Below are 27424 nucleotides of genomic sequence, written 5' to 3'. Positions count from 1 at the left end.
GTCTTAACATTTCCACGAAGCACGCACGTCAATATGGAATGTCTTGGTGATGGCTTACAAACGGCAGTATTGATGAACAGCAGAGGTGTTGATGACTTTATCAAGAGTATATGTTGAGCGCTGCAGCGTGTCCCTGCCATCCACTCAGTTTAAGGGCTGTCATCTTGTCATTCAGTAACAGGAGAGCAGGCCCGGCCTTTTATTCCGGTATGCCTTTACAGTGACAAGGGAATGACAGCTTTATGGCAAAAGCTTTTTTTTTTTTATCAGGCGTCTCATTTCTCAAACCTGCACTTATGCTGTACTTCTCCTCCCACTAGGACTGCTCGGCTGTGGCTCTGTCCAATCTCAGGGCCCGATAAAGCATGTTGGAAGCAGCATGTTCCCTCAGTTTGAGAGCAATGACCCTCAAATGAGTGACTGAACAGAACAAAATGCAGAGTAACAAAAATAAAGCTCATTTACCCCCCCCCATTTATCCCCCCCAGGCACGGGGTTTAAAGCAAGGACCATGAACTTCAAGGTCCCTGGTTCTGGGCCTTTCTTGCATGTCCTTCCCCATCTCACTCCTCTCATTTATTGTCATCTCTCTACTGTCAAAATCTCTATAAAAATGTATAAAAGTTCTCGGAAAATCCTTGACATAAATCCCGTATCTGGACATCTTTTTAGAATAAGGAAAATGAAAATGCACGCACAAAAGCATTGCAACTGAAATGCTATCGGATCCAGCCCACCACTTCTGGACTCCGAGGATTCTTAGGGGACCAGGCTGTGTAAATGCAATCTGTATTGTTCGGCATTTTGAAAGGTCATTTAACTGCTCTCACTCCTTCTATTTCATGCAAGTCCTGCAAAGCGCTACAGGAGACCCCTTCCTTGCAAATGAAAACGTAAGTAAGCCCATAGTTCTAGATCATTTGCATGTTGAGATCTGATTACCATGTGGGCACAATCGAGATAATGACAACGATTATTAATGCCAGGCGTGAATACAAAAGTCTGTGATCAGTTAATATATCTAGATACAGATCACAGCAAGTGCAAATGAGGTCGAAACTCAGATAGTGTTATTACATTTTACTCATCCCACCTCTGTAATGGCACAAGAAAGTCTGAAATACACAAGTGTGAGGTAAAGTAATATTGGTTTAACCAAAGGCCGGTTGGTGCAATCAAACTCTGTCTTGTTTTCTGTATCACATACTTAACATGAAAATGAAGAGTAATCGTTTCCTAAAAACATCTTGAATGTTGAGTCTGTGACTATTCTCATTCTGCAAATAAAAACCTACTGAACAGATGTTTGCACTTGTGTTGAATATGTGTTATTGCAACTTGCAGCTGCACAATGATAGCGTTTTCAGCACCATTTGTTTTCCTCTGATAGAAGAAAAGGTGTCACTTTCTGGGAAAACAAAGCTTTTATATTCCAAAACTGTAATTTGGTGCTGTGAGTTCCTGAAGGTTAATGAACTGCATGTGATTTGACAAGTGATGTCATCTGGAGGACACTAAATCCCCCGTAGATCTCAGAACGACAAGAAATACAGCTTCAAATCTCATTAAAATGATGAAAACACATGAAACACAGTTGTGTGAAGTTGGTGAGAAAAAAAAAACCCAAACATTTTCCATACTTGGGATAATGAAGGGGGAATTCCAATCAAAACAAAGCATCACCCGAGATACCTAATGAACCAAACACTGCAGTGTACTGTAGTCTTTCTTAAAAGATCAATTACACTAACGACACCAGTGTGTATCACTGTGTAAATGGAAAACTCTTCACGGTACATCTAAATTCCACGGCGTCTGATCTATCTACTGTCTCGTGGCGTCTATTCATCGTTTAGTTATTGCCAAAATACAGAAAAAAGAATGATTATTTCCATTTTTGTGAGTAAAATCTACACACAATAGGAAGTATATGCCTGAGCAAGCGCACACACACACACACATACATGTACAGAGATGCACATCAAGGTGCAGAAAGCTTTCCAGGGATAAAAATGGCCTAAGCAATAATCAAACACCATGAGTCTTTTCCAATAGTCCTGACTCGGCGAGTGAGAGGAGCAAGCATCTGCCTGACATGATAACCATTGATTCCCACGCCAACAGATCTCCATTCTCCAGTGTCTCTCTCTGTTCCTGTGCTCCCACACCAGCGAGGCTTGTTGAAACAGCCCCGTTAATGAGACACTCTGCCAAGCAGAAAGACTTCAAAAGAGCAAATCAGCAACAGGGTTTAAGCGCCCCCAAAAAGAATCTGGGCGAGCTTCACGAATTCTTCATGTATTAGTCATATTCGTGAAACTTCACAGGCTCGGTGGAGAGATGAATGCGAGGTTTTTAAGACATCCCCGCTAGCATGAGCGTACACGGCAAACATATTCCAAGATGCAAACTCGGCCTTGGACCGATTTAAGTGCATCCGCGAGGAGCTGGAGGACTTGTTTTCATTTAGGCGCTAATGGGCTTCAATGAACTGAGGATCCAGCGTGTTTAGAAGTCGTGAAATGTTCAGGGTAAATGTCAGAACCGTAGTGCACCGACTAGAAATTCAGCGAGCGACTGTTTTGGAAACAAGATTTTTGCTGGAGAGCTTATTAGGGATTTGTTTTGCCTTCTGGATGAGCACACAAGCTGGAGTCACACCAGCCCAGATTCATAATTGAGGAAGGAACAGAATGCTTATTCTCTTCCTGAACACCCGGCGGTGATGATTGATGTCCCCGCAAAATAATCTTGAAGGACACAGCCGGTAGTTCCAACTGACAGCTGAGAAGGGGAAAATAGCCGGTCTAGTGTGCGAGTAAGTGAACCGGCAATTAAGTGAGAGTGTCTCTCGGAAGGGTGCAGGGGAAATCAGGAAGTTATTTGCATCTCCATCAGTTGCCATAGAAACAAACTGCAACTACTGTGGCTATCGGGGTCATCAGAACGGAGAGTGGAGAGGTGTTTGATGCTGATTAGGGAAAAAAAAACATTTGGCTCTATTGAGGGGAGCAAAATGAAGCTGTTGGCAGATGCCGGCCTCAGATATGAGTTACAATCTTGGCCTGTTTAATAATCAATCCAAACTGATTTGCAGCAGTTTGACTTTTCTTTTTAAATACGCTGACTTGTTTGCTTGCAGAGCGTTCGATGAGACGATTAATACCACTCTTGTGTCTGTACGGCAACTATGAACGAGGTGCCACGAGCCCGTTAGCTTAGCTTAGTGACATTAATGGGTGACAACAGCATTCCTGGTTCTGTCAGAAGTCAATTAAGACGTTTTCATTTTACGAGGGTAATGAGCCAACTATTGCCTGGTCCTGGTACAGATGTAGTCCGGCTCTTAACCCCCTTTAAAAACACAACTTGTTGTTTTCACATTTAGTTTTGTAGCCTTATCCTTACTGGACTGATACAACAGTGGTATCAACCTAACTTTATCCAACTGTCGGCAAAAAAGCAAGTAAGCTCATATCCAAATATTTAAATGGAAGTGAATGAGCAAGCCAGTGTGTTAACGTCTATGGCGTTTATGTTTGCCAGTGTGCCGTGTACTGTATGGCTCTATCTGAGGGGGAGAAACCACAGGGGATGAAAAATGTGTTTGTCTCCCGAGAATATGTCTCATTTCATGAGAGTCCGCTCAACGTCCGGGGATGAAAAATCGCTGCACGTCATGAGAGGAAGGACAAATATGTCCGTGATAAACTGAACTAACTGTCACAGAGAGGGAGCGCAGGGAACCCGACTGCCCTGGAATTTGAAAAAGCATATTGCATACAGAGAGCAAATGTTCCTAATTATGTTCACATTTTATTAGTTACAATAATTGAAATCATTTAATGCACTTATTTATATGTACTGTGTTCATGTATTGCGGATGAAAGGCTTACACAACTCCTCGAAGATAGCTTTTGAGGTCACTTCCTGAAATGCTCCGCGTCCTTCCAGACCCTGAGCCTCATGTTGATTAGCCATTCAGTGGGCGGCCCTGATCCTCGATACGCCATCTCCCCAGTCTACGGTCCGCTTTGATGATACACTGGAGACTGGGAGCTGCAGCGGGTCAGCCGAGCTTCATTCGCTGCATGCTTATAGGCAAGAACGCCGCGCTTTTATCAGCTGACCCATGAAAATGTAGGACTTCACATGGAGGGGGGCAAAAGTATACTCTTCCAGCTCTGCTTTCAGACAAAATATTGTTCTGCATGATTGGTTAAAGCAACGGTAACACATTGCTGAAGTAGCTGACAACAGCGTGACATATCGCTGCTACGAGCTGAATTTAACTCCGTCAAAATGAACCATAGAGGCACTGCCGCATTCAATCAGACAATCAACTCAGCTTGTAGTTAGCTGTGCAGTTTCCAATTCAAGAATGCAATTTGCAACTTTATGAAAGGATTTGGAAAAATATGGATTGACCGCTGTTTGAACAAATGATTCTTCCAGCGGAGCTTCAGCAGCGGCTTTTCTTCAATAAAAGCAGTCCACTAATACCTTAGGGAGGAAGAGTAAGCTGTAAAAAAAAAAAGAAAAAAAAAGCAGTCCGGGAGGATTTGTGCAGATTCAGCTCCCTCACTGTTGGCTATCACCGGTTCTGGATGGACCAGGATCAATGTCCATCCTGACTTTGGCTTAAAAGAGCGCTTTAAGTGCTCGGTGTTGGACCTCCGGAGAGGAGGTGCAGCCTCAAGATGGCCTCGGTTTGCAGCTCATCCTTTCTTCTTCCTCCTGGGGTTCTTCAGACATGGACCTGTTTATTTTTTATCAGTGTGTTTATCCTACCTCACTGGAACATCCCCAGGCACCACAACAGAAAACAGTTCACCATCCGCAGCTGATTGATAAAACATGTAGTCTGCAGCACTCATTGATATACCTGAGCCTCCTAGCAATCTACTCTATCTGCTTGTGTTCAGGGCATGTGGGTTGTTCGACCAGTCCGGGTGGTTGTCGATAAAGAATATTCTCTGGTGAACCTGCTGGTTTCCTGTTCCTTTGGAAATCCTCTTGCTAAGACGGATATTCTTGGTCCCCCTTTCCCTCACGACTGCAACCCACAGAAAAGGAATAACCCGAGTGAATTCTCCAAGTGACATGCCCCATAAATATAAAGGCTGTGGTATAGAGAGAGAACGCCATTCTTCCCTGTTTCTAGACCGACAAAAATAGTCCTTCAGTGGGGAAGAGATTTACACGTCTAGCTTCAGGGCAGGAAGTGGGAATGAACATCACATACAGGCCTCATGTGTCGAAAAACAACTCCTTGGGGCTGCTGTTGTACAACAAGCACACACCTGGATGTAAGCTCATACTATTGGCAAGTGTCATTTCCATCTCTGTCACTAGAGCTGGTCTGAAGGTCTACTGGACCACTGCTGACCAGTCAGCAAATGTCTGTTTGATAAAAGGACTACAATAATATATATTGTAATCACATCACTCATTTTAAGCAACCTGATCCCTTGAATGCTTCACTATGAGTAGTTACTGTTTGCTAACTTTGTCTGCTGTTTGGGGCTGACATGGTGAGAGCTATGAGAGTGAACAAAATCATGAAAGTTGTGGGTTGTAGAAGCAAAATAAATGAGCTGAAAGACACTAAAACTCTCCGTACAGCTGAGGGGAGCTGATCATTGGGCGCAGGTTCATCCCTAAGAGCCCTCCCTTCCACAATAAGCAAAGCCATTTCAACAAATTGTTGCTATAAAAATTGTATTTTAGCAGCTTTAAATAAATTATGAAAGTAAAAAAAATACTCGAGACATTTGAAAGGACAGCTTTAAGATGAACTGCTGTAACAGATGTGCCCTAGTCTGGTGGTTCCATCTTCGACAAACTGTTTCATTACGTTTTTCTCGAAGCACTTAATCTACCTTTCCCAGACTAAATGGTGTTTCTACAAATCAGATTTTGACTTCACTAAATGTGAGTCTTTAGGGATCAGCTGGCTGAGACTCCTTGAGGCAAAGGGAAGTCCACTCCAACGCGTCTCCCTCAGAGACGGTGCTGCTCTCCGGACGCTCAGCAGAGCGCTCTGCAGACTGTCCCGTCTCAGCTCCACACGGCAAGTGTCGTGTCGCTGCAATAATAGGTCGTGCCTCATTGAGCAGGCTTATTGGATCTTCCTCAGAAGGGAGGTAAGTGGTGTGCTAAATTGAATGCAATTCATAGTTTTTTGGGCGGAGGGCCGCTCCGCTATTACATTAGGTGGGAGAGAATTACATAGGCAGAGACAATATTGCAGCTGTTCAACCGTTACACGACGCTCGTGGCCTGAGTGGAATCACATTTCAATCACCTCGCCGGTCTCAGGTGACTCGCTGTAAATGAGGACAAATGAGAAAATTAAAATGACATCCTTCGATTTCTTTGGCCCACGGAGCCCAAAGACGGCGCTAATTGAAATTTTCAATCACACTAAAGAATATAGAGGAGTATAAGATATCGAAGAGAGTCTGAATCTGTCAAAGCTGACAGCTCTGTTCTGATGCTGCAACTGAGCATCCACCCCGAGTTTCCCAAGAAAACATAGGCCTTGTAGGCTTCAGAATGAAAAGAATGGCCGGTGTTCATTTATGAAAACCACAGCGACAAGAAAACTTGTGTATGCGGAGGAAACTCAAACCCTAACGCGTGCTAATCGGTTGACTCTGTGAAGAGGAGCACGTGTCTGTGTTCTGCATAGCTGAAGTACTGAAGAGCTTCACTTCTCAGCTAGCTTTGGAGGTTTGGGTTTGTATTCAATCAGAGAAACACGATTGTTTACTGGGTTATGTCACCCTAAGAGGATTAAGCTTGACAACTAAAACTATCCTGCAGCTGGTTTACCATTTGAAGCAATTCGAGACTCTTTGGAACGTCATTGCCGCACATCAGACTTTACAAGAAGAACCAAGAGGCATAGACTGTAGGAATACAGGGAAGAAGATGAAAGGATGCATCTATAGCCAGAGAACTCAAAGTTAGAGAAAGGGCTGGGACCAACAATGTTTCTTGACAGAACACAGTGACTTTAAGGATGTTGGTGCTCTCATTGTCAAAGTTAATTACTGGCCTCTAAAGGGGAAGTAGACACATTTCCAAATTTAGAGTGATTTGGTAGTTTTGCATGTAATATCTTCTGTGTTCCTGCAAATGGCTGAGAGACAGACTAATGACAGAAAGCCTCAAAGTCTAACAGGATCTACTAAAAGTTTGGATATGTTGGGCCCTGAACTTGCTTTAATCTAACTCTTTTAAAAAAGCTGTCTTCATGGACACACAATCCTTAATGTTTGGGAGTCTCCCTTTCAAGCATTGTCTGCCTGTACTGCTGGTTTCATCGCAAATCTTCAAATGCAGCAATGACTCGAAATGCAGCTCACCGTTGACCACCACAGCGATGTCCACAAAATCGATCTCGCCGCGGGCCTCTACGCTGGCCTCGCAGCGGTACACGCCCTCGTCAGCCTTGGTCACCTGATGGATCTGTAGGTTGTTGTTTGGCAGCGCCGTGAACCTGCCTTCACAGCACGGGCGAAGAAGAGGAGGACGGACGGGAGAAGAGAGAGCGGGAAGGGGGAAACGACAAAAGAACAACAGTGTATGATAGAGAGAGAGGCGAGATAAGAAAGTTAGGAAAACAGCAGAGAAAATTGCCATCTCCACTCTCCAGTAGACTGTCAATCTTCTCTTCAGCACATTTACCTGATAGAGTCCACACAGATAAACACTCACGCAATTACAGTCTCCACTCCCTCCCATTGTGGCCACTGTGAGATTGGCCAGGAGTGATGGGGCTTCTATCTCATTCCTCTCAAGCAAAGATATTTATAACCATGCATTGTAATTAGAGTGAAATGATAAAAAAGCCTTCTTCTCCATGTTTCATCATCACAGTGGCACTGAAGATTTGAATTTCAATTAAAAAACGTGACAGATTCAAGGGGTCACTCTTTCTAATCAGTGTTCAGGCATGCATTTTGTCTAGATGGAGGATGGGGAAGTGGTGTAGAGAGTTATAAATCAGGGTGGAGGAGACGAGGAAATAATGAATCCTAGTCTACTGGTTCCTAGTATTGCACCTTTCTCTATCAGAAAATAATACTGCTGACAGCTAATCTTCTCTACTTCTATCTGTCTGCTGAAGCAAACGTGTGGGATTAAAAGCGAAGAGCTTTATACATGATATAGCTTTGAATCAAATGGGACAGAATATGACTGACAAGACGATTGTGAAATATTGTGGAGTTTAAATGCGGCCTTTTTGCTAGAAATAGCTCCTTTCATGCGATGCAGGCTGCTGGTTTGCATTGCATCTCACGGGAAGCAGCATTGTCGAATGTCACCGTCCAACCGCTCTATAATCCATTCTCTCAGCCGCTTGTTAACATGGTTTCTGTCCAAGTTATACGCCTCCTCCAGGGCTGATGGGATTTCTATTTATAGAATTTGATATCCTTGTCTTATTGTGAAGCCACACAAAAGAAGGAAATAGCATTTCCTAGAGAACATTATTTTTTGGCACAGTAGCTAGTCTTCTCATGCAGAGAGACAAATGGGCACGCCGGGACTCGTAAGCATTCCCCTAATAATCAAGAGCAATTGGCAGGTTTACATTCAAAATGTAATTCTTTAGAGATCGCTGCTTACTTAACTGTTATTACCTTCAGTTACACAGTTTGATGATGCAAAACTTTATACATTATATCGCAAAAGTGACTCGGATATTTGATTTGCAGCGTAACATTTGTCGGTATAACATTTATAACTAAATAAACAACATTGTACCTTATTATTCACTAATATTTAAACACTAAACACTCTAAGCTAATCTGCTTCATCGGGGAAAGGCAAACACACAACTACACAAATCGCTGATGTGAAAGAAACAAAACTACTTGAACTTTGGCAGACTAGTTTGTAAGACTCATACTAAGCAGCTATAAAAATATGTTTTCAATGACTTCATTAAAAACAACTAATTAAAAAAACATCTAATTCCCCCCAAAACTCCATCTATCCATCCATTTTCTAAACTACCGTTCCCATTCAGGCCTTTTGTTTTAAAGGTACCATGTGGAGTAAACAAACAATGTTATGTTTAAAAGCCATTCTTTGTATCCTGAAGGACCCCATAAACAAGCCCAATGTGTTTCCTTCCTCATAAAACATTTATAAATCCGTGTTTTGGAAGACTTTAAAACCTACATATTTTATATTCATGTTTGCTTGCTGACAGTCTTCTTCTCCACCGCATTTGTTGGCACATTGCTACATTTCTTGGCTCGTTACCACAACACAAAACCTTCGACTGTGTCTCATGTCAGACGCGTGCACACACACACACATGTAGTCCCGTGCACGAGATAAAAACATTGCTCTGAAAACCCCACAGGGTACCTTTAACTTACTCTGAAAGTTAGTTAATCATTGTATGGCATTCCTCAAAAAAAGAAGCTCTTATAGAGATTTTAAAAAAAGGCGACATTTTTTTTTTTTTTAAATTACATCATGAAAATGTTTCTCTTGAACGTGCCGTTATCCATCTATCGTCTCACATGTTTTACCGAGTAATCACCTTCCATATACAGTGAGAGGAAGAACATAATAGCAGAATAGCGGTGAAGTGAAAGAAGGTCATGAAAACTTACTGTGGTGCTCCTCGGTGATCTCTTTGTCCTGGTAGTACCACACCACCACGGGCACCGGGGAGCTAATGACATCGCAGACCACCTCCGCCGTCTCACCGTGGCGGAACTCCTGCGGTGACTGAACATCCCGAAACGTCAGCCTCTCTGAGAGATCAAACAAGATGGAGATGGCTTTTTTTTTTCATTCTGTGAGCATTCAGAGCAATTTATTGCAGGTCTGAACATCAAAAGGAAAATAAGAAAAAAAAAAAAACTGCTGTGATTTTGCTGTCTTGTTAAACTATGATGGTTTTGAGACAGAATCTGGGGTTAGGTTTGGAAAAGTTGTTTTAAAATAAATTTCCTTCCAATTGAATACTGTAAGTTGAGCGTCTGGCTTTTTCGAGTATTTTTTTTATTGAGGAGGTGTAAGTGTTGGGATGGCCTCTATTTAAAGGCATGCATGGCTGTCCTGAAAAGCCCAAGAAGAAAAGAAAGTAAGAAAGACATTTTCACCCTGGACTTTATAAATAAAAAGGTTTTCTGAAAGGCTTTTGTTTCTTTCCACCTAAAACTATAACTTTACTCTGCTAATACTGTCTCTTATTGATTCTAGCTTGTCTGTGAATGATCACGTCATCATAACAAGCCATGCTAGCAGCTAGCAGAGGCTGCACTGCGGTGCTTTGAGCTAAATGCTAACATCAGCATGCTAACATGCAAAGAGTGACGATGCTCAAAAGCTGGTGACCAGCAGGCATAATATTTAACATGTTTACCATATCAGTGTAACATTTGCTCATTAAACACAAAGTTCAGTTGAGGCTGATGAAAATGTCATTAGTTGTTATTATACTGCAGGTTTTGGGTGATGAACTTAAGTGTTAGAAAGATTTCAATTTTGGCCTGATGATGTCATCGAATGAAAAGTTAAAGGATCACCAAAATTCCTGTAATTCATCCTTACATCTGTCCCATTTTGGTAACATCCAAAAGTTTCTAGATATTTCCATCTGGACCGATCCAACTTGCCATCGGTAGAACTATGCAGGTAGAGTTGCCAAAAACGACATTAAGCACAGCTGCCATGTGACTTAATGCCTCGCAATTCAGGCGAGAAGTATTTGGAAACAGGCACATGGGAGACAATGTGTGCCTTGGAAATGGACGGATGGATTCACTCACAAAAATCAAATAAAACAAAAGCTAAATCCGGCTTTGACTGTTTTCTGGGACACAGATAAGGCGATTCAGATGAAACAGAACAGGAGACAGAAGGGTGGCTGTTATACTTGCTGCCAATCACAACAACGAAGAAAAAAAAAAATCAATGAGCTGAGCCATTCTGCAGCCCTTGTGTTTGCATAATTAGACAAGAACACAGGCAGCCTTTGATTCACTCTTTCTTGGTTTCAGGAACGCTTCAATAATAGATTCCACTCTGTGACGGTTTGAAGCTGTGTCCTCCCTCTTGACAAACATTTGGTGTTTTGACAAATTGCTTTTATGAGGACACTGTTCTTGGACCAGCCCGTCTCCACAAACAGCACCTGATCTTTCCTCGAACCCCGCTCTCGTTCGGATGGTGGGCTTTGATGTACGCCGGGGATGGCGGCGCTAGCGTTGCAACCACCTGCCATCATCTGCGTGCTGCATTGTGAAGGTGTGAATAAATCAACGACAGCTCCCCTATCAGTCCCTTCCGTTAGCGAGGCTTCAGCATTAGCATTTTGCAGTGTGATTTATGCCAGGCTGCTCCCCAAAATGAGCTTTCTCTCCTCGACTGCACCCTCCGCCTGCGAACGTGCGTGGCATCTCAGTGTCTTCATTAACTTCAAGGATGCCATTGCATGTTTTTGTCATTCACTCTGTTGGTTTCTTACCAATTTTGCTCTGGCGTCACTTTTATTTCTTAAATCTAATGCTCCCTCACTCCCTCCGTCTCTCTCTCTCTCAAGTTTGAACACTTCTGATGTCACTTGTATCCATTTCCTTTCCCTTTTGTTGTCACACTGCTCTACAAGAGAATCAGTAAGGGAAACATCCTCTCCAGAGTAACACTCTACCGCACACTTGACACTGGCGAATTGAAAAAATACTCCGGTGGTTCTCGTTCACCGTTCGCCTACACATCATAGCGAGGATAGGTGTCGAACATGTTGACGAGCCAATTTCCCTGGACCTCTCTCAACTGGGAGGCAGTTTGGTTCCTGTCTTTCCTGGCCAATGTTGCTGGTTGAGGAGAATGGGCTTTGCAGCATTACTGCTCTGTCCATTAATAACTAAAGAAGAAATGAAAGGAGCTGGCTCCGGCACTGGACTGGCTTACTTTATTATGATTTTCCTGTCACCTTGTATGCCTGCAAAGGCACCAAACTGCTGCAGTTAATTCAAAGCAATTTCAGAATTTCGCTATCAGGGAACTTTCAAGGAAAGCTATTTAAATTTTCATCTTCTGCGTGGGCCGGCAAGAGTTTTATCTTAGAGCAAGAGTCGGCAGCTATGCTAGCAGCTCTGTGAGGCTGCATCTAGGCACAGCAGGGACTTGAGTTCAATGAATCAGGATGTTGTTAGCATGCCAACGTTTGCTAATTATCACTAAACACAAAGTGATATCTTTAGATTTGCAATTATTAGGCCAATAACAAATGTATTAGACAAAGTGACATTCTGACTGAATAATGGAGCTAGATGAAGAGTTATTACAGTTCATCCTGAGGGGAACATGAAGCGCAGAATTTCATGCCAATCCACCCAATGGTTAAGGAGATATTACTCCTAAGTGTGAGCCACATGGTGGCACCACAGCAAAAGTCTTTAGGCCTCAATCCTCTGGTGACCGTACATGTCATCTAATTTCATGGAAATCCGTCCAGTAGTTGCCCAAACATTCTCACTACATGTCAGTAAGGTTCATCCTCTTGGGAGCTTGAATGTCGGGGCAATCCATTGAACCTTGTTGGGATATGGCGAGGAAAAAACCTCCAGGAAATCCAGTAATCAGCTTTATTATGTTTGTATGTAGTTAACTAAAGTCCCGGCACTAGCTTTGGATCCAGAACTGATCTCCCACTACATGCAACATGATTATAACAGGTCATCATGGAGATGTCATCAACTGCTGAGAGGATGTCACCACTTCCCCCCCGACAGGTCATGATATTCGTGTACAACATGTTGTAACTCGTGCACCGCCCGAAGAGTCCTCGCCTGCTCCGGCTGTGCGCTGGCAGAATGGCTGGCTGTAGCTTCAGGCAGGTTTTCATCCGCATGCTGCTCATGCAATCTATACCGAGGGGTCCCGAGTGAGTGACGCCCTGTTACCATGGAAACAATGGTTTTAGGGAGCTGGTTGTGTGGGGAATGAGGCGAGGACTGAGTGGTGGCAGGTGTGATTGAGGCTGCGATGTCTCCCCTAATGGTTCGCTGGGAGAGGATGACAAAGGCAACCACACAGCATGTGATGATTCCAATGGGAGTGTGTGCACATACAGGTATGTGTGTGTGTTGTGTGTGTGTGTGTGTGCGTGTCTGCAAATCCCCGTACCTTGACGTTTTCCTCCAATTAAAGTCGGGGGAAAACTCCTGATCAAAGTCCCGGTGTATCTGGGTATTTAGGTTACTCACTTCCCAGAATTCACTTGGTTCTTTATGTCATCTTTTTGTGTGTGTGCCTTTTGCATGCATTGTAACATTAACGCATTTCCTGTCACTGTGCTACCTGTGAACAGAAGGTTTTGTAACTTTGGGGAAATGGATCATTTGTATCTAAATGGGGCCCTAAGCAAGGATTTTAGGATTTTATGAACCTAAACTTTTAAACAAAATTTAGTGCAGCGAGATGTCTTCTCACCTGAACATCTCTAACACCACACTTACTGGGCTGTGCTGGGAAACCCTGATCTGTTGGAGGGGCGATTGCTGACCACTATGGAGCTAGTAAGTTTTGGCATAGTAAACTAAATCTGGCACTGAGAAAAGTGCCAGAAAAAAGCATTTTTTTTAATGACAATCTTCTGATATTTTCTTCATGTCGGAGTGAGCTGTGGGTCCAGGCAGTATGCAGATTACACATCGATCAAAGTCTCCCTGCACCTTTCTCGCTCGACTTTTATTTCACACAGTGCCAATGTTTCATTTTTCGATGCCAAATTAGATTTTCGATGCCAAATCTTACTGTCACACTTCTAGCGCCACAGTATACGAGTCACACAAATATCAGTTAAAATCCGTGAGTTCATATGTGCAACCACAGTAATGGTGGTGTAAATTAGCACATAAATCAACCAGCAGACAAGTCTTTCATGTAGTCCAAGTTTACACAACACCTGTCAGAAAGTTTTTACAAGACACCAAATAGAAAGTCTTAAGTCTAAATCTAAAATACTTTTAGACATTTAAATCTTTCTAGTTTTATTTATTCAGTTAGCTGTTGTATTCATGTTCTGTACATTTTATTTCAAATGCAGTTTCATGAGCTCAGTGTTCCCAATAGTGGCTACAACTCTGGCCCTAGATCAGATTTGTATCCTCAGCAAATGAGCTGGTGGGGTTTAAGTCGGATGTCTTGCTCAAGGACACTTTAACTGGACCAATCACGCTTAATTCACTGCTCGGCGTGAGGACGAGGATGGAACCTGCGATGGGACAGTCTCTGTAACCACAGAGCCACCCCCGCCTCGTAACATTACGTTTTTCCCAGGAAATAGTGATGGGTCAGCAAGGCGGGTGAGCCTCGGTGCCACATCTCTCATTATGCCTGGCAGGGCCCGAGTCCCATGGCATTACTAGCTGTCATTAGACTTTAATCACAAGAATGAGTGCAACACACGCTCTCACACACAAAGTCAGAGGTACACATGGACCTAAAATGCACACAGTTAGAGCTAACGTTCCTAGCAGCTTGTGGCTGTGCTGAGGCTGAGGATATGAATAGGCTGGCTACACCTGTGATCAAACACTAATGCGAGGGGTTTATTCTCTTCATGTCTTCATGTCTAACTCTCCTCAGGAGGCGCAAACAGAGCACCTGTGAACGTGTGTGTGAGTGCATTTTATCCGTCAAGCTCACGGTAGATCTCCAGCACAACCGAGGCCTCCTCAGTGTGGCCGCTGCCGTCGGCGGCCTGGCAGCGGTAGATGCCCGCGTCCTCGATGATGGCGTTGTAGATGATGAGCCTGGATCGTGACGTCTCAGAGTGGAGCGCCATCCGCTTGGAGGGCAGGATGCGCTCGCCCTGGGGGTTGTACCACTCCAGCCTCACTGGCTCGCCAATCGCTAGGAGCAAAGTCAGAGAAAGAGAGAACATGAAGTGATTGTGATGAGTACATTTGATCCTTTTATGGCAGGGGAGGCAGAATCATATCGACATCCAGAAAGAGCCGTCTCCATGATTACTCCCACTCACCCCTGAGATCCTTTTCTTTGCAACAGGTTGCCTTTTGTTGACTTCCATCCGCTTTATATAGTCTTTCAATGTGTCCAATAAGTTGAACCTGTTACCATTCAGTCCCAAGATTATTTGTGAAAATATTGAATTGCCCATGAGTCACATCTCTATGCATGAAGTGAGTCAGCCTGCAGTATCTCTGGAAAGACAACACCATTTAAGAAAAGCTGGCTGGTTTTCCTTTGGTTGCGTACGATGCTTGGAGCCTTGTTTACTTGCATGCACGTCTAGTTTTAATCTAAATGTTTTATGTTCATTCGTGTCTTTATCAAACAGATCAAACTACAGACACACAGAGGCTGAGAGAGAATGTAGACACATTCTGACTGATTCCCATCAAGTTCAGCCCACTACTTACGGTACAATAGGACTTACATTGTGGAACTTCTAGGATTAATTAAATTGGTTGATTTGATGGAAGTCAGATTGTGAAATAAGTAATGTGTTGGGTATGTTTTGTATTCATACAGTGCCGCTAAGGTTTTATATGTCAAAACAATAGCATTGCCGCCCGCTGTGGTCTGCTGAACAGCTGAAGACCATCCAACGTTGTTATTGTTGGAACTTGTCGAGGGACCAGATGGCCTGAAATTATATGATTATGTCATAATCTTGGATTTACATAATTTATAAATCTGTAAAGGAGTAGCGACATATGTAGGATGTAAATCCCATTCTCGTTTCCAAGATCACGCACGTATACAAACAGAGACACTAAACACAGTGGCGTCCTTATGTAGCCCGTGGAACGGGAACTCATCTGCAGGCTACTGTAGGAGATTAAGTGGCCATCTGCAAGCAGCAGGTGTCCTTCGGCTGTAAATACTGCAAATAAAAGTGTCAGTGTGGAGGGCCAGTACTTGGCCCATCAATCAGCCAGAGCCTTGAAGAGGAGATGGACAGAGGGCTTGTCCAGTCCCTTAGAGACAGAGCTCTGGATTTCAACGAGGAAACAAAAGAAACAAGAGCAGATAATAGACGTAATACAAGTTTGTGACAAACCTGTTGTGTTTAGGAAAAATGGCAAAAGCCAGTGGCAAGAGATAACTCTAGGAGGAGAGAGCGAGAGCAGGAAGCAGGCGGTTTGAATGCTCTCTATTCCCCTCAGTAGCTATCAGCAAGATGCCCTTGAGCAGAGCTTTTAACCTCCAGCTACTCAGCTGGAGTCATGATTGGTGATGGTTCATCTCAAGAGCTCCCAGGTGCTCCTGTGAGGAGATGTCTTATTATATGGTCGGATGTAGCTGGGAACATATTTGTCATGTAAACTGGGTATAACATCAATAATAATCTCCCAGTAATGGAAAGTGATGAGCTGATTTGCCCCGTGATGCCTGCGCTTTGCTTCACAGAGAAAACACGCAGTCTCCCACTCTCGCCCTCAGCACGCTGACACCGACCGCAATGTTTCCAACAACCATCAGCGTCATGTCCGTTGGCATGTGTGTCTGCTGCTCGTTAGTTTCAACGCCAACAAATCCGACGAGGCACTCAAACACGAGCGCGACTGAAATCACATTACAGTAGGAGCCATTCTGCCTTCCTTCACACGTGGCTTCCCACCGGAGCTGCGTGCTGCATCTGGGTACTTGTGGGGAACAGATAAGTGTCTCGCATCGCTACAGGCGTCTCTTTATACCTGTTAGCATTACAGCGTTATCACCCCGTACCATTTTACAGTCTGTTGACAGCAAAGACAGCGTAATATGTTCGAAGTTGATGTAGCCAGCGCGGTGACAGGCCATTTGCTTCACAGATGATCCGAGTAGACAGGAGTGCGTCGCACGCTGCCCTGTTTTTCACGCTCGGTCCTGCCTCCCTGTGTGCCTTCTTACAACTGAATGAATAGCTGTTGGAAATTTTGTCAAACCGCCCTTAGAATCTGCATAAGCTCTGGCATTATTACTGATTCTTGACAAGAGCGAACGCTCAATGACTGACTCCTCTGGAGGCAGAGTGGAAAGACAATGAAGATTTTTTTTCTTAGGTGCTTGCAAAACGTCTAAACAGCAGCAGGCTGATTGATCGCCGGCTTCTGTTAACCGCTCGTGAAAGCGACAGCTCTGCTCTGTATCGGCTTGATTTTTGAACCGCGCCGTGGAAATAAAACTTTAAGAAAGCAAGCAGCAACACTTTGTATCTGGAAGGTGTTTTCAGACAATGTTTATGATCCTCCTTTGCAGTGAGGGAGCAATATAAAGAAACTGAAACATTGAAGCGATCTAAGCCTCCTGCACAAGGCAGATTATTGACTAGACGTGCCCCTTGGCGCCAGAATTAGCTGCGCGCAAGCCGAAACACTCCCACGTCCCCACGGCGGCTGGCACTGGAGCCGTGGTCGTAATTGATTCAGGTCTCGGGGGAAGTAGATAGCCGGGCAGAAACGAGAGCTGAGCAGGGAAAGAATCACGCTGGTCAGCATGTACACGGGTGTAGCTTGACATGATGTCAGAATTATCGGTTACATATTCGTCTCTGCCTCTCCATCTCTGTCTGCTCTGCAACGTCTGGGTGCTCTGGGACGAGGGATGTGACCTCCCCCTGCTCTCGTTAGACGTATCTGAAGAAAACCACATGGAAACAGAAGAACCGTTGGATCTCATTTGACCAGTGAGGCTGCCTTTATAGCTGCCTTTGTTTTATTTTGCAGCCAACACTTGTTCTGGCTTCCTGCCACCACAGTCTTATGGAAGGTTAAACACACACCTAAACACCAGTTTATCCAGCTCCTTATTTGTCACGCCAGGAGCTCAGCTTCATTTAACCCTGACAGGAGACCCGTTCTCTCTGTGGTTTGTTTGTTTCCTAACAAAGGTCTAATTGAGCATTTAAAACTGAATAAAAAAAAAAAAACAGAGTACTTTTGTAACAATGCACTTGTCTTCTGTGATCGGTCACATGTTTGTTTCTCCTGAAACCTGGTATTTCTTTATTGGTTTTGAAGGAAATACAATTCAATCAATCTACAGTAATGACTTTACATTTCTATTCACTGCATGATGTTGTATTCAGTAACATACAGATGGTAACAAATGGTCACTGAATGGTTTGATGAGTGCAAAATAATGCTGAATCTTAACCCAGATGAGTGCCAATTGGAGACTTTAGACAGATGTGTGACCGGGGTTCATATCAAAAACCCCCGTTTTAATGAAATATAAGATATATATTGTATAAGACACTATTCAGGAGGTCCAGTTTGTGGAACACATCCATAGGTTTGAGGGCTTATCATCAACACGCCACCTCACAGCTGTTTGCCTCCGCCAACAGGTTTAGTTGCAGTTCACAACCATGTCTGTCCAAAAACGTCATCACTTCATCATGTTATCCGAATGGCCATTTGTGTGATTCATTGCTCTAATTAGCATTTTAATTTGTTGAGTTATGGCCAAAAAACATGTTTTGTGAGGTCACAGTGACTTTTGACCACCAGACTCAAATTGGTTTATCTTGCGTTGTGCTAAATTTGAAGGAATTCCCTCAAGACGTTCCCGAAGTATCGTTTACACGAGAATGGGACGAACGTAAGGTCACAGTGACCTTGACCTTTGGCCACCAAAATCCAATGGACTAGTCGTGTGGACGAACGGACGGACAACCTGAAGAAGTGATTCCTCTGGCCGTGGCTTTGTCGTCGGCGCAGAGGCCTAATAAAAGCGGTGCAACGGAATAGCAGAGCCAGACTCCACCACCATCATTAAAACACCAGATGAGGGAATGTTTTTTGGATAATGGTGTTTGTCCCCCTGTAGAGTCCCAGAAGGCTGCAGGATCTATTCAAAAACACACTGTTGTTTTTTGCATCGGCATGTTATTATATGTGGCAGTAATATGACACTGAAACATATGGACATTACAAAAACATTCGACTTCTGTAAGGGCATCCATAAAAAAAACAGCTTTGCAAAATAACAGTGTTAGATTGCTCAACATGCTCTATAATGACGTTTGTGTAGAAACGGCTCTTATCGCTCATTTCATGCATTTGCCATCATGACCTTTCCCACAACTATGATGGAAACAAACAAACCAAGAACAAATTCACTCGAGGTGCAAGGTGACACCAGCACAAATGTTTCTCTTTCTCACTCGCAGACCACTCAGAGACGACTATTTCCTCAAGACAATCTCTCCAGTCGCCCGCTCTGCAGCTTTTCCTTTTCTCCTCCTGATCCCGTATACCTTCTGCTGTTTCTTTGTCTCCGACAACGCCACAGCCTCAATTCAGAATATGCGCAGCAAAACATCTTTTTAGAGCGTCTCAGCGTGAAGGCGTAAAAAAACAAAACAAACAAAAAAACATTCTGTTCAGCGAGGTAATGAATAATAGCTAATTCAGCTGAAGAGACGTGAGTCACATTTCCTCCTAAAAGCATGAACGCATGAATAGATGCCACATCAGTCGCTCTGAGGACGGACGATAAAAGGTTTTTTAAAATGAATACTAAGAACTTTGAGAGCTTATTCCATTGCCATGTATCAATACATATTATTTGTACACTCTACAGTCTAAAAATAGTCAAGAAAAAAAAAGTGAATACAGCATATCATATGAAAAAGTCGCATGGAGTCAGAATTTCTTTTTAAAGGCTCAGAAAACACATTTTGTCGAATCAGCTTCTCATTATGCGAGATGTGATCCTACATGAACAACATTTTGTTAATTCAAATGAGCTTCTTTTCCCCCAAATTCAACTTATATTGTTTTATATGTAGCCATGGATGGGTATAGATGAGAATTGAGGGTGTTCAAAGGAAAGAGAAGACGTTTGAAGTAGAAAGATGGGAGCAGACAGAGATGATACACCAAAAAAAGGAACTTAATACCAAGATGTTGACGTAGGTTTGACCGCATTCTCACCTGACTCTCTTGGAAGAAATGAGGTGTTCAATCATTTTAACCCTGCTGCCAATTCTTCCTGGCAAACTTTTGAAACAAGACAGATTTGTATCGAACAAGTGAATTGATTTCACCCAGGTTCTTTTCTCTGAAGAACACATTCACCTCCCGGTCCTGCCTTCCACCCGTGAATCAACATACAATATAATTGCCTTTCTGTGCCTTCTGTTCCTTTCTTTTCTCCAATCCATATTTATGTGGGCCTGATTCGTACAGCGGGACTCAACTTAAAGCTAAAAAGTCCCTTTAAAAGTCTCTAATTGTTTGCGGGCTGACTTTGGTTTCACTGGGCTCGTGCCTCTGACTGTCCTGCGCTGCTTTTCAGCCCACTCCAGTTGGCTGCACTGCATGTAAATGTGGTAAATAAAATAAAAATAAAAAGGCTGAGAAGGGCAAAAGAAAAAGTGACACAGACACTTCCTCCCACGCACTTTTGACGTTGGATGGTGACTATTTATCTCCCACCTCCAACACTCTTCTGCCTCAAAGCCTTTTCCTTTCTTCTCAGTTCTGTCGCTTTAGCTCTTTCACAATAAAAGCCTCTACCTTTGCCTTTCATTTCCTGCCAGTTTGGTTCCATTTATGCCTCCTCCATTCTATCCTTCTCAGCACACGTAAGACCTCCACACCCCCTCAATGCTCCTCTGGCGTGTGTCTCTACTCCCATGGCCGTTAGCTCCACGCCGAGTGGGCTGGCAGGCGAGAAGAGGCAGCCAGCAGGAGGCGGGACGGGCCTGCCAGAGTGCGTTGCCACCCTACAGAGCCACTGGCAGCAGCGTCAGGTTCTCTGTTATCGCGGAGTGTTGATATGCCGTTCTGAGAGGACAATGAGGAGGAGGGGCGAGGTGTCCTGTGGATCCTGTGCCCATTGAGTCAAAGAGTCACTCACCATATGGACAGCACGGATTGTGTTGCGTTCACTGTCCTACAAACCACAAACAGACTTCAGAGGCGGCGATGTAAAGCCCCCTGCTGCTTCCCTGACCTGCCTCCAAACACACACACACACACACACACACACACACACACACACACACACACACAGTACATCCACATAAAAACAGTGGCTGTCGTACCTGTGCAGATGAAGAACTTGGACTCTCCGACACTTAACTCCACTTTGTTCAAGGATATGGACACCTGCAGTGCAGCTGTGATAGAGAAGGAAAGAGGGACGGAGAAAGACAGAAAGAGAAAAAAAAAGGGAATGGATTAGTTGTTGAAGTCGGCTCGAGAGACATAATAACACAAAATGACTTTCTTTATAGCATTGTGGCTCATTTCCTTCATTGTGCCAGATTGTTAAACTATCTGAAGATCATTTCCTTTTCAGTCACCATATACTGCATTTAAATATCCCCCTGTATAAATAAGAAGCTTCTTAGAAATAACCCACAATAGCAGCTGTTGCAAGTATGAGATTGTCGCTGCTGAAAAGAACAATTTCTATATTTGATCCAAACTTTAACCGATTTTCAAAGTTCCCGTTCAGCCATTTCTCCTTCGAAAGAGACAGATATGCTTGATACCTTCTATTAGACACATGTCTGTTTGCGACAAGCTTGTCAGTCACTTTCACAGTGAATGGGATCCTTTAAGCCGGAGGTAATGCTATTAGCAGTCGTCGCTCTTGACAAAGAGTGTATGCAGGGAACAACGGTGGGACGGGCTCTTCAGAGGCTGAGAAATAGCAGAGATCAGTAAATATCTGCCTGTATTTTGTAATGCAAGGTTCTTTTACATCCTCAATAACAAATTGAGAGCCTGACACACTGGAGTAAGGAAAAAAAACAAACTGGAAATGTCGCTGAAAGAAATCCACCTTAATAATGCTAAAAATGAAGAAAAAAAAGTCGGCCACAACATTTGCAGCCAAGGTACAATCGAAGGCTGTATTTGAGTGCTGCTATTGTTGTGCTACTGCTGCATAAAGCCACACAATAAGGGCTTTGCTAAAAGTTCTGCAAGGCTGCGGTGAAAGGTATAGTCAGCCGGCTCCATCTTGGCTGACATGAATTTCCTCAAAAGGGAGAAAGAGAAGCAGGAGACGAGTCGTAGCGAAGAAGAGAATCGGACAAAGAAAGGCGAGTGTTTGCCTGGCAGCCCAGCAAGCTGGAGCAGGGAGCGTGTCTAGATGTCTAATGTGATGGGCAATGATTGGCAACTCAGCGGGGAGAGGGTCATTTTTAGGCCGGAGCCTCTCGACGCAGCAGCAGTCTCGCCACGGCACTGAGTGAAGAGAGACATTTGATGAGCCATGAGTCAGACCCGCGCTCTTCAGTCGTTGCCCCTCAGAGCTGCAAGTCTAGTTAGGATCAAACTCCAACCACACACATGTACATTCACACACACACACACACACACACACACATGCTGCATTGGACGCTAATGGATCTTAATTCTATCTACAACGCTGGGAACTCAATGGCAGAGCTCAGGGCGCCTGTCAATAATGGAGGAAAATGATGAAATGATGAAATGATTATCTGCGGCTTCCTCGGGGGAAGGTGGCTGCAGCCGACAGCAGCAGCGTCACACTGAGGCTGCCCTCCAGCTGTCATGACTATAGGCTGCCTATAGGGGCCAGGAGAGGGGCACTGGCCCCCGGCGCCTGAGCAGGGCTACATTATGGGGCTGAGGAGCTGCCTTATCAATGCATTCGATCACTTCTGCTGTGCAAGAGCAGCGATCAACACATCTATAGCCGCACGCATTTCCTTATATCAAATAGCATGGACGTACACAGTTGCTGTACTAATTGTACACAGTTCTGCACACACATTTCCATGGTATGAAGTTTTTGTATTAACAGGAAATGATACAAGACAAGCCTCTGAGAGTAACTTAAATGTTTTTTATACTTCACTCTCATACTTTTTCTTCTTGGACCCTATTTTCCCGTGACTAATGGGGACAAATAAATACAGAAGTTACCCTTCAAGCGTTCTTTGAGCATCTTCAACACCATCTGCAATCAGTGCGCAGCTCTTTGTGCATTGCATTGTGGGAGAGTAAACACAGTACACACTCCAAAGCTGCTTAGAGTTAGAATGCAGTGTGGTACAGAGATACAGCTGCTGTCTACGTTCACATGGAGTGCCTCAAATGAATGCAAATACTGCTCTGGGGTTGATTAATCATGTCTATTTAACCCGCCGCCCTTCCACACAGCCATGCCTCTGACTTAAGGCAGATTCCTATCAGCGCTTCAAGTAGTTTAACGGTTTTCAATTATTAATTGATCCCGGTCCGTTCATGCTGTATGTGATTGATCGTGTAATAAGTTCCTCACAAAACCCAGCAGGCAAAAGAAAAAAGGGCCTGAGCTGCTTTTTCTTTTTTTTCTGTGCTGCCAGAGTCATTGTTGTGAATCACATACTGTAATCAAGTTCAACCTGGAAAATATAACCGTTCTTTAGGCTTTTTTAAGCTGAAATACACAACAGTCCCCACAGCGAATATACACTGGCATTTTAATGAGAATGCCGACTGGATTAGAAATTGGAGAATTCGTTAATTTAACACTGACTCGCCTAGTGGGGACACAAAGAGACGTACTAATTATATCCATTTTCGGAAATGGAACGATTTCAGCTGCGTTCACCTGCTTATTACAGAGCCTGCGTCAATATGTTATGAGCCTGGTAGCAATTATCAGCTCCAATTATTAGCTCCTCTGAGAAGGGTTCATGGAAAATAAGACAGCAGACAAAACTATTGATTTCCATTTGTAATGTGTCCAAGATGGTGCATATACATGACTTGCCAGCTCGCCTAACAATTCCAGCATCAATTATGAGCTCAACTAAAAGAGGCAGGACTTTGAGCAGAACGTTGCTTTAGGGCGGGGCTACCTTGTGATTGACATGTCTTTACCACGGTGTTGTTCAGTCTGGGAGTTGTCTGTTTTCTCTCCTTACAACTTTAACCCTTTCACAGAGTGTTTTCACTTCATCAAAAAGGTAATTGTAACATTTTGGTCGCCGAAAAATATCTTGTACTCAGCTCCACCCTCTCGTGTCACTTCTGGTTCCTAAAAACCAAGATGGTGACGGCCAACAAAGCCAAACTGGAGGCTTCAAAACGGGAGTCAAAAAAACAAACGGGTGACATCACAGTGACCACTTCCACGTATTCCACAGGTGTCTCCTACAGTCTTATCGGTGTCTGTGACGTGTAAAAGTGACACATTCTTGTCATGTTTTGGAACGTTGTGAATTGAAATAACAGTAAATCTAGAAGTTATCAAGGTCAACGGCGGGGGAGGTTCAGACTGAGCCGGCCTCATGACACGATTCAGCGACATCTGGACCCGGTGCAACAGCGTGCGTAACTTGCCAGCAGCTAAGTCAGTGTGACTAAATCTAGAGCAGACTGAAGCGGGCTAAACGTACCGTTGAATTTTAGCAGCAGGATGAATCCAATGTTTGAATGACGGAGGGTAGAGTGTCCAATCAGCTGGCAGGGAGAGACTGCCGTGATTCCATAATCCTGTACTCCATAACAAGCCATGGCTAAAGAAAATGCACCACAGAGAACGTGCCTTTGAGTGTTTCTATGCATGCAAGAGTGTGTGGGGGTGTACTGTATTTGTTAGGTATGTATTGTATGTGTGTGTGTATGTGTGTTTGGGGGGGGGGCTGTGTGTAAATGTATTAAGCACACTGAGCAGATAGGCCCTCGGGCATAAAATGCTCTGCTTTAATTGTCTGTGATTTTGTGGAGGAGTTGAAGAGAATTCTTCCCTTGAACCACAGAGACAGAGAGAGAGAGGGAGTGAGACAAAGGGAAGAAGTAAAAGAGTGGGAAGAGCAAGAGCAAAAAGAGCAAGGAGATAAAATACTAATTACTACGTTTTGTATTCACCCGAACCTCTGCGTCTTATGCATTTCTTCAAAGGTGTTCCGTGAAGGTAGAAAAAAAAGATTATTTCCAGAAAGAAATAAGCTTCAAAAAACACTAAACAGTCAGCACTCTGCAGAGCTGCTCAGGTGAGCAGTGGCACGAGGGACTGAGGGAAAGTGCAGATGTCAGGGATTTCTTCGTTAAAAGAAAATTCCACTTCATTAAAAAGCTAGGTTTTATTTTCGTGGTTATGGTCATTATTTCTATCGCCTATGATATCATTGCACTGAAGTTGTTTTTCATTTCTGTAGTCCAAAATCACAAAGCCTTTAGGACGTGTGCAACATATGTCCCTTTCTGTCTTCAGAAGCTAGAAAAATATGGACGAGAGGCGACGTTTAGCAACTTCCAGGTACCACAAAAGCTCCTCTGCACATCTGAATCGCTGAGATCTGGGAACACAGCAACACGGCTCCATGAATGATGGCCGAAAATAACCCGGGACGTAACATCTTCTTGTTAGTTGCGGACATGTGATCAAGTGTGCTGAATTTGACCAGACAAGCCGTTAACGCCGTTCCTTTCCAGTACAAATGTCATCTGAACATTTAAATGAATGATGAGTTCATTAAATCACTAACGCATATCCGTTGGTGAATCTCAGTTCCACTTTCTTTACTTAAACAAGGATAAAAACAGCGCAACACAATAACCCATCAGGCTTATACAGGGAGCACTGAATGCTGGGAAATGGAGTGTATTGTTTTAAAACGAGAAGAAGAGGCCGTATGTGCGGTGCGGCGTCTCTAGAGACGACCCAAGCCTATGAGGCAAGAGAGGAGTAACTTAAGTTTCATAACTGACAATATTTCTAAATTCTTCACATATTCATTTCCTCCAGTGCAGGCAGAAAGTTGTGAGTACGACTTATAAAGTGCTTAGAGTATCAGGATGCTTGACTTTGCATAGTAAAGGAAGCTCTTCTGAATCAGGTACGGTCAACTTTGCGTACGTTCTGTCAAAGCGTACCTTGGGAGTTTTTGCCAATCTGGGCTCCCCGAGCACCCAGTCCTATACATCTGTCTGGCTGCATAACAAGCCTGTTTCCATGCCGGAGAGGAGACGAGGGAAGAGGAGAGTGCTGGTTTTACTCAGCCAACCATATCCAATCGTGCAGACATACAGCATCAGACCACGTGTAGAGTCTCAGGCACAACCCACAGCTACCTATTATCCTCCCTCTCTCCCGCACACCTTCTCTGTATCTCTGCTTTTCGCTCACCAACTGCTTTGCGATTTATGTCTCCTTCCTTAAGCCTCTTGTGCTTCGGGCTGCGGTGGCCGTGATGGACCTCGCTCCACGAATATCCCCAAACCATAAAGCTCCAGTCATGCGCGAGCGCACACACATGCAGCTGCACAGATGTTTTGTTTCACACAGATGTGAAATTGTTCGCCGAGTAAGAAAAGGCAACTTGATCTTATCTAGCAGGTGGCTAAAACGCTTTGCTCCCATTCCCTTTGCAGAGACAGAACGAATTATTAAAGAGACGAGCAGTAATACTGGAAACTAAATATGCACACAAACTTTGCAGGCTTCATTCTTTTTTATTTTGTAAATTGTAGATTGGTCAAATTATGCAGGCAGCCCTTGGGCCACTCAGTAGATTAATGCAGTGAGCTGCCGGGAAAGGCACAATTCAAATTATGACCGAACGAATGTTCATCAGATGTGTCTGAAATGTGTGTGAAAGCGACTTTCTCCTAAAATGATTGAATGACCTTTTACCTACGAACAAAAGTGTCTTTTGCACGACTCGCCAAACATTTTGTGCTCCTTGCTTTTATTGGACCAATACATATTTTAGAGCAAAGTTATCATTTCTAGTAGAGGTAGTTGCAGAATGCAGTCAACTGTCTGTTATTAGCGCCTGCTACAGCTTTTCATGGTTATTGGATTGGAAACACACACATGCTATAATCTTTATGTGGAGCAAATTAAAAAGTGCACTGAAGACACGTTTCACCTGTCGGTGTTGGATCATCCCATTGTTATTTCAGAGACTAGATTACTAGAGAGGTTTTTTGAAAGTTTTGGTCTCGTCTTGGAATCGACTGGTCTCGGACAAAGAGGACTCGGGATTCTATTTCATGACCGGTTAAACACCACAACTGTGTGGATGTCACTACATTTTCCCACTCCCCTTCATACACTCACACCCCAAAAAAAAAAATCGAACGTGGTAGAGAGGAGAAGAAGCTGTGGCTGTCTCTGAGGAGATGTCAGCCAAATCTTTGCTCATTTTATAGTAGTACTGGGACTCGCACTGGTCTTGCGTCGGTCTCAATCCTCTCTGATCCGGGTCTTGGCTTGGTCTCGGTTTAGGGGGTCTTGACTACAACCCTGGTTGTTTGATTATTCAAGTTAACAGCACTTTTTGGAGATTGACTATGGGGATCATTGATGCATTTGTTGTGGTAGCTCAGTGTTTGGCTTTTGAAGAGCCTCTTATAAAAGTTATCCAAAGACAAAACGTAATAGTGGCAGTGTGTTTGCTTTATTGCAACATGTCACGGTGAGTTACAGTGTCAAACAGTCAGGTGCA

At 43.8% G+C, this 27424-nt stretch overlaps 1 protein-coding gene across 1 annotated transcript in view; it reads right to left on the bottom strand.

Annotated features, from left to right (window-relative positions):
- ncam2 (neural cell adhesion molecule 2) overlaps window positions 1-27424 on the bottom strand; it is a gene marked incomplete at both ends in the record, with an annotated part of 211766 nt that overhangs the window by 44994 nt on the left and 139348 nt on the right. The window contains 4 exons of the mRNA XM_079185868.1: window positions 7374-7511; window positions 9642-9785; window positions 14692-14898; window positions 21050-21124. Of these exons, the coding sequence (XP_079041994.1) occupies window positions 7374-7511; window positions 9642-9785; window positions 14692-14898; window positions 21050-21124 (564 nt within the window). The remainder of the gene's footprint in view (window positions 1-7373; window positions 7512-9641; window positions 9786-14691; window positions 14899-21049; window positions 21125-27424) is intronic.

This window comes from Pholis gunnellus (genome assembly GCF_910591455.1).
Source record: "Pholis gunnellus genome assembly, chromosome: 24".
Lineage (NCBI taxonomy): Eukaryota > Metazoa > Chordata > Actinopteri > Perciformes > Pholidae > Pholis > Pholis gunnellus.
This window is presented reverse-complemented; position numbering and strand designations above follow the sequence as displayed.